This window comes from Equus caballus, chromosome X (assembly GCF_041296265.1).
Source record: "Equus caballus isolate H_3958 breed thoroughbred chromosome X, TB-T2T, whole genome shotgun sequence".
NCBI classification, from domain to species: Eukaryota; Metazoa; Chordata; class Mammalia; order Perissodactyla; family Equidae; genus Equus; species Equus caballus.
In genome coordinates, this window is record NC_091715.1 from 145,731,757 (window position 1) to 145,749,258 (window position 17,502).

The 17,502-nt window shown below is 43.6% G+C and overlaps 1 protein-coding gene across 1 annotated transcript; it reads left to right on the plus strand.

The window, feature by feature from the left end:
- The first annotated feature begins 3,352 nt into the window (after positions 1-3,352).
- Positions 3,353-5,674, plus strand: LOC138921881 (histone H2A-Bbd type 2/3-like). Its single transcript, XM_070257669.1, has one exon. The coding sequence runs from the start codon at positions 5,189-5,191 to the stop codon at positions 5,534-5,536; it is 348 nt and encodes a 115-aa protein (XP_070113770.1). The 5' UTR covers positions 3,353-5,188; the 3' UTR covers positions 5,537-5,674.
- The last annotated feature ends 11,828 nt before the right edge of the window (positions 5,675-17,502 follow it).

Below are 17,502 nucleotides of genomic sequence, written 5' to 3' on the forward strand. Positions count from 1 at the left end.
CCTTCTGAAAACTAAAGACCTAGAAAAAAATCTTGAAAGCAGCAACAGAGAAACAACACCTTACCTGTAGGGAAAAGCAAGTAGAATGACAGTGGATTTCTCACCAGAAACCAGGGAGGCCAGAAGGAAGTGGTACAACACTTCTCGAGTGGTGGGGAAAAAAAAAAAAAAAAAAACCCAGAATCTTCTACAAAGTGAAATTATCCTTCAGGAATGCAGGAGAAATCAAGGCATTCTCAGATGAAGGAAAAGTAGGAGAACACGTTGCCACCAGACCTACCCTTATCCCACGGAGAGAAGTTTTCCATACGAGAATCCACTAGGCATGTGGAAAACTTTGGCTGAGAGTGATGTGCTCACCAATTCCCTCTAATATGGACATCTATCATGCTGCCTGGTATAGGGAGGAGACATCTCAGGATTTCCCATTAGCTCCTAGTACAAGTCCGGCCTGGTTGCTGCCCCCAACCCCTCCACTGAAATTGCCCTTGCCAAAACCCCCAGCAACACTTGCATTGCCTAGTTCAGTAAATATGTTCTAGTGCTTACCATTCTGGAACTCAGCAACTGTTCCTGAGTTTGTCACTTCTTGCTCTGCTCTCCTTCTGTCTTCCTTCTGAACTCCCACTCTCTTCTCCTTCTGGTTTGATTCTCTCCCAGCCCTCTCTTTTTTTCTGTGCAGACACTCCTCCAGTCTCCTTCCAAGAATTTTCTTCTTTTGTCTGCCCCTTAAAAGAAGTTGCCCTTGGTCCCCTTCTATGTTCTCTCTATGCACTCTCCCTGCATGATCTCACTACATCCATGTCCTCAAGAACAATCCTGATGACTGCCAAATCTATATCTCCAGCCCTGACCTTGCTCTTGAAATCCCGAGCCATTTATCCTTCATCTCCGTCTGGATATCCCACAAGCATCTCAAATCTCACATACTCCAAACTGAACTATCTATCTTCCCACCAATACCTGGACCTTCTCCTTCAGCCCATATCTCCAGCAATGGCTCCAAAGTCTGCAGTTGCTTCACCCTGCCCTCAGGGAGCCATGCCAGAGCTTTTCCTATCCCTCCCTCACCAATGCCCTACTTTTTCACTTGGCTAACTTCTACTCACCCTTCAAGTTTCAGCTTGGACACCAATTTCTCCAGGAACATTTCCTCAACCCCACAGGTCTGTGTAAGTTACTCCTCCTATGTGTTCCTATAGCACCTTGAACTTCCCCTCTCATAGTGCCCATCACAGTATAGTGTTGTAATTGTCAGGTCCCTTGCCTGTATCTTCCATCAGACTACATGCAGGGACTTGATCTATTTTGCTCATTGCTATTTCCTCCATGCCTACCACGGTCTCAGGCATAGAGTAGGCATTCAATAAATATTTGTTGAAGGAATGAACAAATGAATCATCGAGTCTCCAGCTGGGTTCAGCAGTATCAGAAATATGTAGCGAGAACCTACTCTGTGCCATTTTACTACCTAATTTTTCTTATTGAATCTGCCCCCCAGTGTTATCTACCAATGCCACCATCTTAGTTGAGATACCTATCATTTCTTGTCTGAAATACTGCAGCAGTGTTCTAACTCCAATCTCAATCCTCTCTGCTCTATTCTCCACACAGCTGCCAGAATGATCTTTCTGGAAACAAATCAAGTCATGTCACTCCCAAGCTTAATGGCCACAGTGAGTTCACTACAGCCTACAAGGTATTCCAAAACCTGAGCATAGCATAACAGAACCTCCATGTCTTGGCACCTGCCTGCCTCTTCTCCAGCTACATCAATCCCCACTCGCCCATGGGTACCTTACTCTCCAGCCTTAAGGAACTAATTGCAGGTCCTCCCAAATACCTTGGTTTCTCGTCATGCTACAGATCCCTTCACACACACACATTGTCCTCAAGTGGCTTGGCTGATCCACTCCTATGCTTTCAACAAACTGTTTATTGATCATTCCTTATGCACCATGACCAAGTGGGGTTTATCCCGTGAATGTAAGGTTGGTTCAACATATGAAAATCAATTAATGAAACACACCATATTGATAGAATGTGGGGGCGTGGACCTCATGATCATCTCATAGATGTGTGTGGGGGGGTAAGCATTCCAACACCCTTTCCTGAAAATAAATTCAACAAACTAGGAATAGAAGGGAACTTCCTCAACCTGATGAAGAGCATCTATGAAAAACCCACAGATAACATTATACTTAATGGTGAAAGACTGGGTGCTTTTCTCCTGGCATCAGGAACAAGACAAGGATGTCTGTTCTTGATACTTCTATTCAACACTGTACTCAAAGATTTAGTCAGTGCAATTAGGCAGGAAAAACAAAATAAAGGTATCCAAATTGGAAAGGAACAAGTAAAACTATCTCTATTCGTAGATGACATATTCATATACGTGTGTGTGTGTGTGTGTGTGTGTGTGTGTGTATAATCATTAAAGAATCCACCACAAAAACACAAGAACCTATGTGAATATGTAACAGATGAGCTCAGCAAAGTTGCAGGATCCCAGATCAATGTGCAACAGTCGGTTGTATTTCTACACACTAGCAATGAACAATCTGAAAATGAGGTTAAGAAAATAACTTCTTTTATAGTATCATTAAAAAGAATAAAATACCGAGCAATAAATTTAGCAAAAGATGTGCAAGACTTGTACCCTGAAAACTGAAAAACATTGCTGAAAGAAATCAAAGAGGATGTAAATAAAAAGGCATCCCGTGTTAGTGGATTGAACATTTAATATTGATAAGATGGCCATAATCCCCAAGGCAATATACACATTCGATGCCATGCCTGTTAGAATCTACCTGGCTTCTTTCCAAAACAGTTGACAAGTCAATCCTAAAATTCATATGGAATGCAAGGGATGCAGATATCCAAAGCAATCTTGAGAAAGAAGAGCAAAGTTGGAGGAGTCACACCTCCCAATTTCAAAACTTACTGCAAAGCTACAGCAATCCTAAAAAGTGTAGTACTGGCATAATGATAGACATATAGGTCAATGTCTTAGAATTTGGAGTCAGAAATAAATCCATACACCTATAAACAGTTGATTTTCAATAACAGTGCAAAGATCATTCAATGGAGGAATGAATAATGTCTTCAACAAATGGTGCTGGGACAACTGGATATCCACAGATAAAGGAATGAATTTGGACCCCAATCTCACACCATGTGCAAAAATTAATTCTAAAATGGATCGCAGACCTAAATGTAAGGGCTGAAACTATAAAACTCTTGGAATAAAACATAGACGTAAATCCCCATGACCTTGGATGAGGCAATGGTTATTTAAATATGACAGCAGGGGGCCAGCCCGTGGCTGAGTGGTTAAGTTTGTGAGCTCCCCTTTGGTGGCCCCGGGTTTGCTGGTTTGGATCCTGGGCGCAGACCTACACACCAGCTCATCAGGCTACGCTGTGGTGGCATCCCACATAGAAGAACTAGAATGACTTGCAACTAAGGTATATAACTATGTACTGGGGCTTTGGGGAGAAAAGAAAAAGAGGAAGATTGGCAACAGATGTTAGCTCAGGGCCAATCTTCCTCACCAATGAAAAAGAAAGAAAGAAAGAAAAAGCATACTTTATGAAAAAATATGACAGCAAAGGCAGAGCCACAAAAGAAAAAAAAAAAAGAGCTAAATTGTAGGCCATCCAAATCAAAAACTTTTGTGCATCAAAAAGGACTCTATCTAGGAAGTGAAAGGACAACCCACGGGATGGGAGGAACATTTGCAAATCATGTATCTGATAAGGGCCTATTTTCCAGGATGTACAAAGAACTCTTACAACTCAACAACAAAAAAGACAGGCAACCCAGTTAAAAAATGGGCAAAGGACTTGAACAGACATTTCTCCAAAGGGCAAGAGGCACATGAAAGGATGCTTAACATCATTAGCCCGTAGGGAAATGCAAATGAAAACCACCATGAGCTACCACTTTACACCCACTGGGATGGCTGCTGCAAGCCAAACAAGACAAAACACACGGAAAAGAGCAAGTTTCGGGGAGGACGTGGAGAATCTTGGACCCTCACGCGCCGCTGCTGGGAATGCAAAATGGTAGCACCGCTGTGGAAATCAGTGGGGCGGTTCCTCGGTAAATTAACCATAGAACTACCACGTGACCCCGCCATCCCACTCGCAGATATCTACCCAAAGGCATTGAGAAGAGGTGCTCCCACAGATCCCCGTAGGGAAATGTTCACTGCAGCGCTATTCCCAAGAGCCAGAAGGTGGCCATCACCCAAACGTCCATGCACTGGTGAACGGGTGGATACGCAGCGTGCGGTCTCTCCATACCAGGGAATCTCGCTGAGCCGCGAAGAGGAATGCAGCGCTGATTCGTGCTGCCACGGGGACGAACCACAGCGAAAACGTGATGCTAACTGAAAGCAGCCAGGCACCAAAGGCCACCGCTTTATGGTACGACTCCATCTGGAGGAAGTCTCCAGAAGAGGCCGACCTCTGTGGACAGGAAGCAAGAGTGGTTGCCTGGGTGCTGGCCGGTGGCGGGCTGGGGTGGGTTTGCGGGGCGGTGGAGGAGTCGGGGTTAGGGGTCGGGTGGGGCCGGCGGGTGGGGAGCGACGGCCGGACGGGCACAGGGGTTTCTTTTTGGGGTGGCGCCAACGTTTTGGAAGCGGGTAGTTGCGACGGTCGCCCGGCCCCGCGGGTGTCCACTTGGTGGCAGTGGGTCGTCCCCACGTCTGTTGTTCTTCTCCGTCCAGGCTCCCAGCCAGGGGCAAGGGAACGCTCCCTCGAAGAGAGGGTCCAGGGCGCAGCGCGAGCAGGCTCGTGCCGGCGCCCGTTCTTGGCGGGCCCAGGCCCGCCACTTCCGGCGGCCAATGGGAGAGCGGTGACCTCACCGGATCTACCTGTCACGGCGCGTGCGCCCAGACCAACTGGGGGCCGGCCCGACGTCGCTAGGATACCGAGGAGGGGCCTGAGTACCGGCCGTCTTGAGAGCTTGGGGCGCCGCCGAGCCTTCGCACCTCGCCTCGCCGAACCTCACCGCACCTGGTCCCGCCGGTGGCACCTCTCCTCACCGCACCGCACCGCGCCGAGCCGAGCTGAGCCGAGCCGAGCCGAGCCGAGCCGAGCCGAGCAGAGCCGGAGGCTCCGCATCCCACCGCGCCGCCCAAGAGCTAGGCCCGTCGGAGGAGAACGCGCAGCCCACGCCCAGCATGCCGGGGAATCGCAGCCGTCGTCGTCGAGGGTCCTCCCACGGCCAGGGCCGGCCCCGCTCCCGCACCGCCCGAGCGCAGCTGTTGTTTTCCGTGAGCTGGGTGGAGCACCTCCTGCGGGAGGGCCACTACGCCCGGCGCCTGAGCCCCTCCGCCCCGGTCTTCCTGGCGGCCGTCATCCAGTACCTGACGGCCAAGGTCCTGGAGCTGGCGGGCAACGAGGCCTGCAAGAGCGGCAGGAGGCGCATCACCCCGGAGCTCGTGGACATGGCGGTCCACAACAACGCGCTGCTCAGCGGCTTCTTTGGCGCCACGACCATCTCCCAGGTGGCCCCGGGCCGGGAGTAGCTGCCCAGCGCGACCCGGGTCCCCGGGCCGACCGACCGTCGGGCCCCAGGCCCGCTCACAGCCCCGGGGCGGCCCCAGCCTGTCTGGGGCCTCGGGCACAGTCATGGGAAATCTCTAAGAATAAAGTGTTTCAGGAAACCCGCGTGCGTGCTTCGGTCACTTTGCGCGGGAGGTGCTGGTGCCGGGACGTGTCTCCTTGGAGGGAGGGGGAGCGGCGGGGGGTGGGCTCGGGGTGGCAGGGAGGAGTCGGGGATGACAGAGAGGAGCGGTGGACAGCGTGGGGTCGCGGGGGGCCTTGGGTGGGAAGGCTGGCTGGGGTGGGGTCGGGGGTGAGGCTGGGTGCGCAAGACTCCGCCACGGGCTCCGAACAAGTCAGAGCCCGGCCACGTCCCCGGAAGGACGGTGTTCGTTGGGAAGGATGGTGTTCGCTGGGGTGGAGCTCAAGTCCGGGACTGCGGCGTCGTGGCCCGGTGAACGTGCAGTGGCGACCGGGGGTGGGGGTGGCGGTGTGGGGCGGGGGGCGGCATGCGGGGGGAGGAGGTGGGCAGAGCGGTGGGCAAGGACTCCAAGGGGGCAGGGGCTTTGACGCGAAGATGGAGGACGGACGGACACTCGAGAAACAGGCAAAGTCGGCATGAGGGCCACGTGGATCCCGAGTTTCGCTTGGGTCGCGTTGCGTTAGAGACGCTGGGGGACGCCCCTAGCAACCTGGGCCAAAGAGCCGTCGCCTAGCAACAGCGGGCGCCGGGCCAGGCCCCGCCCCGTGGGCCCCGATTTGCATACGCAGCTCGCAGCCAGGCCAGGCCCTGCCCCAGGATGTCAGATTTGCATACAAGCTAGCACAAGGCAAGGCTCCCCCATTCAACATTCTTTTTAATTTTTTTTTCCAATTTTTTGGGTGTGTGTGAGGAAGATTGTCCCTGAGCTAACATCTGTGCCAATCTTCCTCTATTTTGTACAAGGGTTGCTGCCACAGCATGGCTGACAGCAGTGTAGGTCTGTGCCAGGATCCGAACCCGAACACCTCGGCTCCAAAGCGGAGCCTGCCACACTTAACCACTACTAAGGCCATAGGCCCCGCCCCCATGCAACATTCTTGCATATGAACCTTCCCTCTGGAAAGGCATTTCCCCAGAACCCTTAATTTGTATACATAACTTGTGCTCAACCAGGTTCCACCTCTGATCACTGGATTTGCATATCACCAAGGAAAAGGCGCCTTAGGGTCTGAAAGGCAGACTAATAACTGAGTTTGAGACCCATGTTTTAAAATTAATGCCATATCTTTATGCCTCATGTAGTTTGAATTTGATTAGTAAGAACTTTTATGTCTACGGTTTCCCTAGTCTTTTACTGAACTTTAATTTCTTTATTTTTTTATAGTGAGAGCATAAAACCTGAGACTTAAAGAGAAATTATATTATATACCCATATAAGTTTATATGCTAATATATGCCTATATATAATATATAACATAAAGTATATTTAATATATAAAATATACTTGTGCTAAAGTAAGGATTCACTCAGTATTATAGATAGTACTACATGCAGTCCGTGATATTGTGTTATTTCTTTTCTGTTTTGTATCTTATTTTTTATATTATACAATAAAATCCACCTCTTTTGGAGCTCAGTTTTATCAATTTAACACATGTAGAGAGATGTGTGTATCCACCACCACATTCAGGACATGGAACAGCTCCATCAACCCAGAAAAGTCCCTACTCTGGTACTACTGTCCCTTTTCAGTTGTTGTGATTTTTGTTAAATTAACATTTGTTAAGTAGAGCCCCAGGTCCGGTGTCCGACGGTGAGCCAAGGTTCAACAAAGACCGCAAGGAAAAGTGAAACAGAGAACGTTATTACTCACAGGTCCTGAGGAGGTAAACGGCAAGCCTGGTGGGCCACACAGCGAGGTTAAGGTCGGGTACAGGAAGCAAGCAAGCGGCAAGACCTGGGGCATAAGCCTTTATTAGGGTCCACGTGTGAAGTGCTTCTGGGTTTCCCGGGCTGAGGCGGGATTGGTCAATTCAAAACAAACCAAAAAAAGAGTGGGGTTTTGGTAAGCTCTGCGGGAGTCTTATCTAAGGGACCCACAAAGGGAAGGAGCTGGCAGGCAAGAGAGACTGTTTCTCACCAGGAGCTTTTAACACACCATGGCCATTGGGGAAGTCATATCAGGTACTTACACTTACTTGTGACTTGCTGGTTGTCATCTAGGGCATGCACTTGGGGGCAGACTTTGGGTCAGCTCCAGGCCCCTGTAGCCACTTTGCCACAAAAACGGATGCCGTGGCAGCAATATTATGGAGTAAACTCTCAACGTTAGTCAGACCCTTTCCTGAGACCTAACCCCTGACAACCACTGCTCTAGTCTCCGTCTCTGTGGAATTGCCTTCCCCAGAACGTCTTGTAAGTGGACTCATACAGAATGTCACCTTTTGAGACTGGCTCCTATCACTCAACATAGTGCTTTGAGGTTCATCTAGGTTGTTGTGTGTATCAATAGTTATGTTTTATTGTAAAGTATTATTCCATCCTACGGATGTACCACAGTTTGTTTAACCATTTGCCTATTGTAGGACATTTTGGTTGCTTCTACGTCTTGGCAATTTTGAATAAAGCTGCTACAAACATTAATGGATGAGTTTTTGTGTGAATATAAATTTTCATTTCTCTAGGGTAAATACCCAGGAGCTGGACTGCTGGCTCATATGAAAAGTTCCCTCAGGCCCCTTCCCAGTTGGTCTCATCCTCATCCCCTACAGGCAACCATTGTTCTTATTTTTTTCCACCACATATTAGTTTTGCCTGTTTTAGAACCTCAAATAAATGGAATCGTACATGTAGTTACTTTCAGTGAAACCTCTTTTTAGATCCACCCGTGTTGTTGTGTGTATCAACGATTCATTCCTTTTTATCACTTAGTGTTTAGCTGTACTGATAAACCACACTTTGTTTATACATTCAACCGTTCGTGGACATCTGGTCCTTTTCAGTTTTTTATTGTTGTGAAAAAAGCTGCTATGAACATTTGTGTTCTAGTTTTTGTGTGCGCACATGTTTTCATTTCCCTTGGGTAATTCCCAAAAGTGGAAGTGTTAGGTAGCAGGTTAGGTGTATATCTAGCTTTATAAGAAACTGCTGAACTATTTTCAAAAGTGTTTGCACCATTTTACACTGCCACACTGTTCCATATTCTTGCCAACATTTGGTGTTGTCAGCTGGTTAATTTTAGTTATTCTGGTGGATATATGGTGATATCTCATTGTGGTTTTAACTTGCAATTACCTAATGACTAAAGATGTTGAGCATATTTTCCAGTTGCCAGAAGAGTGATGTTAAAATCTTCGACATGATTGTGATTTTTCTAATGTCTAAGTAACCATTCTTATACCTTCTGTTTGTGTGGTATATATTTATACATCCTTTTACTTTCAATCATTCTGTGTCTATATATTTAAAGAGCATCTTTTTAAAATTTTATTTTGTTGTGATAACACTTAAAACGAAATCTAGCCTCTAAATAAATTTTTTAGTGTACAATACATTATTGTTGACTATAGGTACAATGTTATACAGCAGATCTCTAGAATTTATTCATCTGGCTTATGTGAAACTTTATGCCCATTGATTAGTAACTCCCCATTTTCCCCTCCCCTCAGGCCCTGGCAACTCTCATTGCACTCCTTGAGCCTATGAATTTGACTATTTTAGATACCTCATATAAATGGAATTGTGCAGTATTTCTCTTTCTGTGACTGGCTTATTTCACTTAGCATAATGTCCTCAAGGTTTATCCGTATTGTTACAGAGCATCTCTTATAGACAGCATGTAGTTGACCCTTGCTTTTGTATACAGTGTGATTATTAGATTAGTCTGCTATGTTGCCAGAGCTGAAAGTAAGTCCTATCGATATTTTAAAGATGTTGGAATCAAGTTTTAGTTGGAATTCAAGCTCAAAATACTCTTTGCTCCCCTTTCCCCAGCAGTCTTTGCATAGCAGAAGGTTTCCACAAGCTCATGTACTAGGAATGGGAACTCAACATCTAGTTCCCCATTCCACTTCTTGCCTCAGAGATTTTTCTTTTACATGTACAATGAGTTCTGGAATTTAGAAATCTTAAGATCTTTGATCTTTTTTTTTTTTTTTTAAATTAACTGTTTCTCCAGGCCTACTTAGGATTCAAGGTCTAAAGGTAGACGTGAGGGTTCTTTAAAAAGGCCAAGAATTTGCTTCCTCTTGTAGCAACTTCCTCAAGGTTTTTAGACCATCAGATTGATAGACTTACAGATAGAGATCTGCAGGCTTGGACTATCAGTCCCTCTGCTGAGTACTCACTGAGTAGGGTAGATGGGCATATCTTATATTTTCCCATCTCTCTCTGTCTTCTCTGACTCTTTGCTCCCAGCCTTCACAGAATATACTTACTTAATGTTACAGACTATTTTTACTCAGGGTTTTTCCTCAGTTCCTAAGTTACGCTTAACATTTTTAGTTAATGCTCTTCTCTGTCATCATCTTAGTCATTTTGTAACGAGGAACTAATAATCTATACACATACAACTTTCTAGTTTCTATTTTATAAAAAAGATTTTCACACACAGCGATCCAAACTCAAGTAATATTTGTATGGGACTCCTGAACTGGAGTGAGTTCTTGGATGTTGTCTGCATATATATTCCCTCTACAGATAACGGTTTGACTTCATCAGCTGCAATGCTACAACATTAGGCTATAGACAAGAATTTTGGATTACATTTTAAGCGTACCTCATGGTACATTAAGTGGATGGGGTTAGGGCAGGCAGAGAAGGACATCATTTCCTTTTTTTTTTTTTCCTTGTCACTGCAATGTTAATTCTTAACTGACCTCATTTCTCTAGTAAAAGCCAAAACTATGAACTAGTTCAGTGCATAATACCTACTTAGGCTCTGTTGGTCCTTCGTATGATCAGTTAAAATGATTCATGTTGCGTAACTGTGAGAAATAGTCTTTTTGTTTTTTCTTCCCATCTTCCAGTTTTTCTCTGTGGGTATGGGTCTCTCTCTCTCTCTCTCTCTCTCTCTCTCTCTCTCTCTCTCCTCTCTCTTTCTCTCTCTCTCTCTCTCTCTCTCTCTCTCTCTCTCTCTCTCTCTCTCTCTTTCTCTCTCTCTCTCTCTCTCACACACACACCCCCCCCCCAAGAGACAGAGAGTATACTCTTTGTTTATAGACAATGAGAGACTTTAAGAAGTTTGAGGCTAGTGATTGTGAATTCCAGTGCCATTGTGAGCTGGATGCAGACAAGTGAGGAAGCACAGCACCAAATGGCTATTCTGGGACAATTTCTGAGCTGCACAGGCTTGCATTTTGGATCAGTGCTGTGTTCCCTCTGTTTGGCAGTTGTGCTGGAAGCAGCCCCAGAATTTTCAGGTGAGTTGATAATTTCTGATGCTCTCGCTTCTTTTGACACTAGGACAGGCTCCATCCCTACCCACCACACATTTGGTCATTACTATTATTAGCTATTACATTTGGTTATTTAAGTATTACTTATTGTCATTACATTATAGTCATTGTGGAATGACTATATACAACATCTGTAAGTTGATACTTCCTGACATCATCTGATCAGCACCACTGGAGAGAAAGAGGGTTGCACTGAGCCAAAGTATTCTTAGAGCACAGACAGTGGAGCTAATTTCGGAGTGAAATGTAAGGGTGAATAAAAAAAAATTGATGAGAAGAGGATAGAAGATGAGAGGAGAGTTTCCTCTTATTATAAACCCAAGAGATTCATTTGAAGGAGAAAAGAACACCTTTTGCAAGCATTTCTTGCTGTTCTAGGGACATGAGGGTCTTGTGTTTATTTGCAAGGAGAAGGTGTGTGGTGTCAGAGCACTGCTAAAGCAAGAAAAGGAAGTCAAGAATAAACGGCCTATGAGACCTTCTGAGAGAGATATCAAACACCTCTTTTTTCCAGAGGTCTAAGTATTGTTTGGCTTTTGTGAATGTTTCAGAGTCAAGCCTCTTCCTGTTGATACTGAAAATATCCCCAGAGCCCAGGTTATAGAAAAAAATATTTCAGAGAAAGAAATGAGTTCAAGACCAAATACTTTCCTGGAGAACGGAAAGATGAACTCTTCACTAGCAAAGCAAAGTAGATTCTCAACACAATTACTTTAATGACTTAGGCCAAACATCTTGTCAGTGGAGGACAAATTGACAGACTTTATCTGATATGGAGGATTTTATGCCTATATTAACAAGATTGACTACAAATATATCTTTCCATTTGGTTTGTGTAGCCACAGCTCTTGACAGTCTTTCCCTCTGCTTCCCTCCAGAGGACTCTTGGAGACATAACATAAAGTGACGCTGGTGAGCATCAGCCCTAGTCTAGGTGTCAGGAAAATGTGTTCTTTCCTTGCTGTATAGATAGGGAAACTGTGGTTGAATGGAAGACATATTTGACCATGGGAACAAGTAAGTAGAAAAGCCAGATCCACTCTTTTGGATATTATGATGATTTCTGTTAGCCACTGCATTACTGGAGCTTATGAGACCACTGAATTATAAACTGCTCTTCAGTTCATTCTGAAGCAAGACCCTGGTCTGTGATTTAATGTTGGAAACTTACAGTTCCTGTTAATTAGTTGAGTCAGTAGTTTAAATGCCAAACTTAATGCTATTACCTTTTTTTGTTTTGTTTCATTTTTGAGGATTGTATTTTTGTTGTTGTCGAAAGTTTAATAAGGTTCTTGTTCCAGCTCTAGAAAATATGATCATACTCAAAGCCACTAGGGTCCAGAGCCAAACTCATACTATTATTATTCCCGTTTTATAGAAGAGGAACTTCAGACACAGAGAGGTTAAGAAGTTGAGAGAGCAAGGAAGGTGGAGGTCAGTGCTTGAGGTCTAGTACCAAGTAGCAGATGTGAGGAGAGGGCATTAGGATGTAAAGAAGAGATGAGTTGAGGGGTCTGCACGTAGGAATTTCAGAAGTCAGTCAGGAGGTAGAGAACACAAAAGATGGAGGTAACCAGTTCAGGACAGAGGATATGAAGATCTGATGGCTGTTGTCTCTTCTGACTGGGGAAATGTTTGCACTTTGCAAGTGCAGGATTGCTGGCTTCCATGGCTGCGCTAGACTCCACCTTCTCCCCTCCGACCTTCCCTGCTGGGCAGGTCATAGATGAGCTCTTTCCCAGATTTTCTCAGTGAAAGGCTCCGTCACACTCTGGAGCAGATTTTAGATAGGGTGTGAGATTCTGTGAACTCATAACTTTCCAATTAGGTCATAGGCTTATATCTTTCCTATTAGGTCATGCATCAGAACTGGCTTAATGACAAGTGATTCTAGGATCCCTACATTATATACTCCCATCCTCATCTGGTCATTTGAATTGATACACAGGTGTAGAGTGTAACATGGAATTAAAATAAGCTAAATGTACCAATAAAAGTTGGCGATGAGTGGTTGTGTATGAATCCAAGGGCAGAAGGCAACAGTGTAGACTTTAAAGTCAAATATGCCTAGATTTGAGTTCTAGCTCCATAACATATTTGTTTTTCTCTCATCACTTTCACGTTTTTGTTGATTCTCTCTGTACTCTGAAAGCAAGTCTCATGCTAGTCTTCCTTGTAATTTGTATGATTTTCTGTAGTGATTGACTTGTCTCTGTTGCTTATGTTGGTTCAATCTGTAATAGTCTTCTTTCTTTCCTTACCCTCTCTCCCTAATCCATTTACTTCTTAGTTTCTTAACTTTCTAATTTGTTCCATTTTTAATTTGTGCATTCCCAGACACGTCTTTCATCAGCTCGGGAACTTTTTATTTCCAGCTTTAAATTTGATTATTTCTTCTGTTTGTTGAATGGTAGGCTAGTCTTCAGGAACGTCAAATATCAACATGTTGGCTTTCCATTGTCTGTAAAATATTTGCCAGTTCATCTTCATCAACAATTTGATTTTATATGCCAATACAATTGTTCTTAAATTATTTGAGACAATTTTTTCATCCACAAAGTGGAGATTATACCAACCTTATTTTATGCATCTCCTTTTCACTCTTTTCTCCAAAACAACCTCAGGAAACTTATTCCGTATTTTTTAGATTATTTTTAACGATATACTCTTTTTCCGAGTTAACTAGCTGCTCTTCCTTTCCCTTGTTCTTTATTAATTTTTTACTTAAGCTTCACATTCATTGTTTATCTCTTTGCTCAATTTTGTGAAATATTGGGATTTGTCCAGATTAATTTTCTTTAGCTAGAGTGAGTTAACTACCTTTAGTTCTGCTCTATGTCTGTGTGTGTCTTAGCCTACTCTCCTTTTGATATCTACAGTAATATTTTAGCTCGAACAGAATTCTAGCAGTTTTCGCTTCATATTACTCTATACTACTGATATGGCTGCTTCATCCTCTCTCCTCTGCCTGTCTCTGCCCTTATGAATTAATATGCTAACTAATAAATAAAATTTACCAGTATGTACTACTAGCGAGTTTCTTCATACTACTTCCTCCACCTCACCTACTTTTAAGTTAACCTCTTTCCACAATTCACTTTGATTATTTACAAAGGAAGTTTCACATAGGTTCAATTTTTTAATTGCCTTAGACTCATTCATTTATTCAACAAATATTTATTGAATGCCTGCTGTATGTCACCCACTCTCTAGGTGCTGGGCACAGAAAGCTGAAAAAGACAGACAAGGCCCTTAAGTGTACATTTTAGTGGAGGAGACAGACAATTAAACAAATGAAACAAGAAAAATAGGAATTAATGACTTATAAAGAATTAAAAGAAGGAAACGTAATAGCAAGTAATTGGGCAGTTGCCATATATTGGATGATCGGAAAAGGCCTCTCTGGGGAGGTCACAGTTAAGCTGAGCTCTGAATGACAGGAAGATTTATCTTGGATTCTGCTATCTTCTTGTAAGAGTGTTAATTTTTGTTCTAGTAATCTGTTCAATTACTGGTTAATCACCTTGAATGTGTTAGGTTTGAGAGATACATATATGTATTATATATACATATATATAATATATATATATATATAATTGTGGTAAAACACACGTAACATAAAATTTACCATCTCAAACATCTTTAAGTACACAATTAAGTGGTATTAAATACATTCATAATGCTGTGCATTCATCAGCACCATCAATCTCCGTAACTCTTTTCATCTTGTAAAACTGAAACTCTATGTCCATTAAACAATAACTCCCCATTCTCCACTCCCCCCAGTCCCTGGCACCCACCATTCAACTTTCTGTCCTTACGATGATGTTGACTACTGTAAGTACCTCATATTATTGGAATCATACAGTATTTGTCTTTTTGTGGCTGGCTTATTTCACTTAGCATAATATCCTCAAGGTTATTCCATGTTGTAGCATATTGCAGAATTTCCTTCCTATTTAAGGCTGAATAATATTCCATTGTATGTATATATACCACATTTTGCTTATCCATTCACCCATCATGGACACTTGGGCTGCTTCCACGTTTTACCTATTGTGAATAATGCTGCTATGAGCATGGGTGTACAAATATCTCAAGACTGTGCTTTCATTTCTCTTGGGTATATACCCAGAAGTGGAATTACTGGATCATATGGTAATTCTGTGTTTAATTTTTTGAGGACCCACCATACTGGTTTCCACAGCAGCTGTACCATTTTACGTTTCCACCCAACAGTGCACAAGGGTTCCAATTTCTCCACATCCTTGCCAACACTTGTTGTTTTCTGTTTTTCTGGTAGCAGCCATCCTAATGGTTGTGTGGGGGTATCTCATTGTGGTTTTGATTTGCATTTCCCTAATGATTAGTGACATTGATCGTCTTTACATTTGCTTATTGGCTATTTTTATATCTTCTTTGGAGAGATATCTATTCAAGTCATTTGCCCATTTTTGAATTGGGGTGTTTGGCTTTTTGCTGTTGAGTTTTAAGCATTCTCTACACATTTTAGATGTTAATCCCTTAGCAGATAGATGATTTGCAAATATTTTCTCCCATTCTCCGGGTTGCTTTTTGCTTTGTTGGTAGTGTCTTTTGATACACAGAGTTTCAAATTTTTCATGAGTTCAAATTTGTCTATTTTTTCTTTTGTTACCTGTGTCTTTGGTATCATATCTAAGAAATCATTGCCAAATCCAACATCGTGAAGCTTTCGTCTTTTGTTTTCCTCTAAGAGCTTTATTGTTTTAGGTCTTACATTTAGGTCTTTGATCCATCTTGAGTTAATTTTTGTATATGGTGTTAAGTAAGGGCCCGACTTCATCCTTTAACATGTGGATATCCAGTTGTCCCTGCAGCATTTGTTGAAAAGACCGTCCTTTTCCCATTGAATGGTCTTGGTACCCTTGTTACCAAACCTGAAGTGAGTTCGCTCACCCGTTGTGCGGCAAGCCAATTTCTGACACCGAGTGTGGTGGAAGAAAGTAGGAATTTTATTTTTGCACAGCGCTGAGCAAGGAGAGAGGGCAGCTAACGCTGAAACCCCAAACTCCCCGAAAAGCTAAAAGGAAGGGTTTTGATTTGGGGCTTTATGTAGGGGAGGGGGAGCATATGGCCTTGCTGGTCGGAGCTTTCCCACCAGCTTGCCTTTGGCCTTGAGACACTTGCAGAGAGGAGGGAGCCCGTGACCTTGCTGGTCAGCAGCTTTCCCACCAGACTGTGTCTCTTTGCGGGAGGAGATAGTCCAGGTGCTTGTCCTTGACGGTGTCTGTCTCCATGGAGGATAGTGGATTCTGGAGCCAGGAAGCCCGAGAGTAAGCAGGGAATGAGTGTTTTGGTTTTAACCCCATATATGCTGGGTTTAATGTGGGGAAACTGATATCAGGGTCAATATCAACTCCCCCCTATTTTATGTCCATCCCTCAATCTTGAAGGATTTGGGGCGGTGACCGATCTAGCTACTTCCTGCTGAAATGGGGCGTACGTTGTTTCATCTCATTGAACCAGTCTTTTAATAAGGCAGTGATGCTGGTGGGCTCCTTAAGTTAGGCCTGTATCATGTAAGTAAGTAACCAGGTATTTAATAAGAAGTTTTTCTAGAGAAACAAAAAGAGAAAAACAAGCTTAATGGTTGGAGCAAATTATAAACCAGTTTCTGAGCCCAGGGGGCAACCAATCAAGATTCCTAGAAGTCAGGGTCGAAGCATCTTTTGCAGTTTGAAATGTCTCTGATGGTGTCATCAGGCACTCAGGTAGCTTTTTGAGTGGCTTACACAGCAGCAGACATGAATCTCTCTTAAGTTTATATTAGGTCCTCCAGCTTCAGTTTGTAAGGCTTTAGGAAAAAGGGAAGATTTAGTTTTCAATGACTGCAAATGAAAATAATGGGGAAAAAAACCCTGAAAATGTTAGTTTGGAGGTTTTTAGCCAGGTATTTCAGGAGACGAGGAATTCAAGATCCAGTCCAGTTAAGAGAAGTAAAACAAAAATTTCAAAGACAATTTAAAAAACTAAAATCCAATATTTATAAACATGTATTATTGTTTCTATTGAAACATAATCTTCCTCCCTAAAATCACCCTCAATTTCACTAGACATAGCCAAATTAAGACTAACTGGTTTGCAAAATAAGTCTAGTTTTAATAAATTTGGCATAATTATTTACATAAGTACAGCAAGAGTAGTAATTGATCATATAGGCTCTTTTAAATCTGCTTTGCTGGAACCTTATAAGGAATCTCAGGTTGAACTTTAAAGGCCTCTCAAGGAAAGCCAAGTAAAGGACCTGTTATCACATTCTGCCTGCAGGACCTGCAGATTTGGGTGAATCCCTCTTTTCATGAGGCTCCCCAAAACATTGAGGTTCCTTGTGCCTGCCAGAGGGAGCGACATTCTTTGCTCAACCTTACCAGGTTACAGAACCCATAAGCACAGTACCAGGCCAGTATTTCCAAGTGGCTTTATTCCAGAATGTCAACCTTCATTCCTCAAAAGCTGTCTTATTATATCC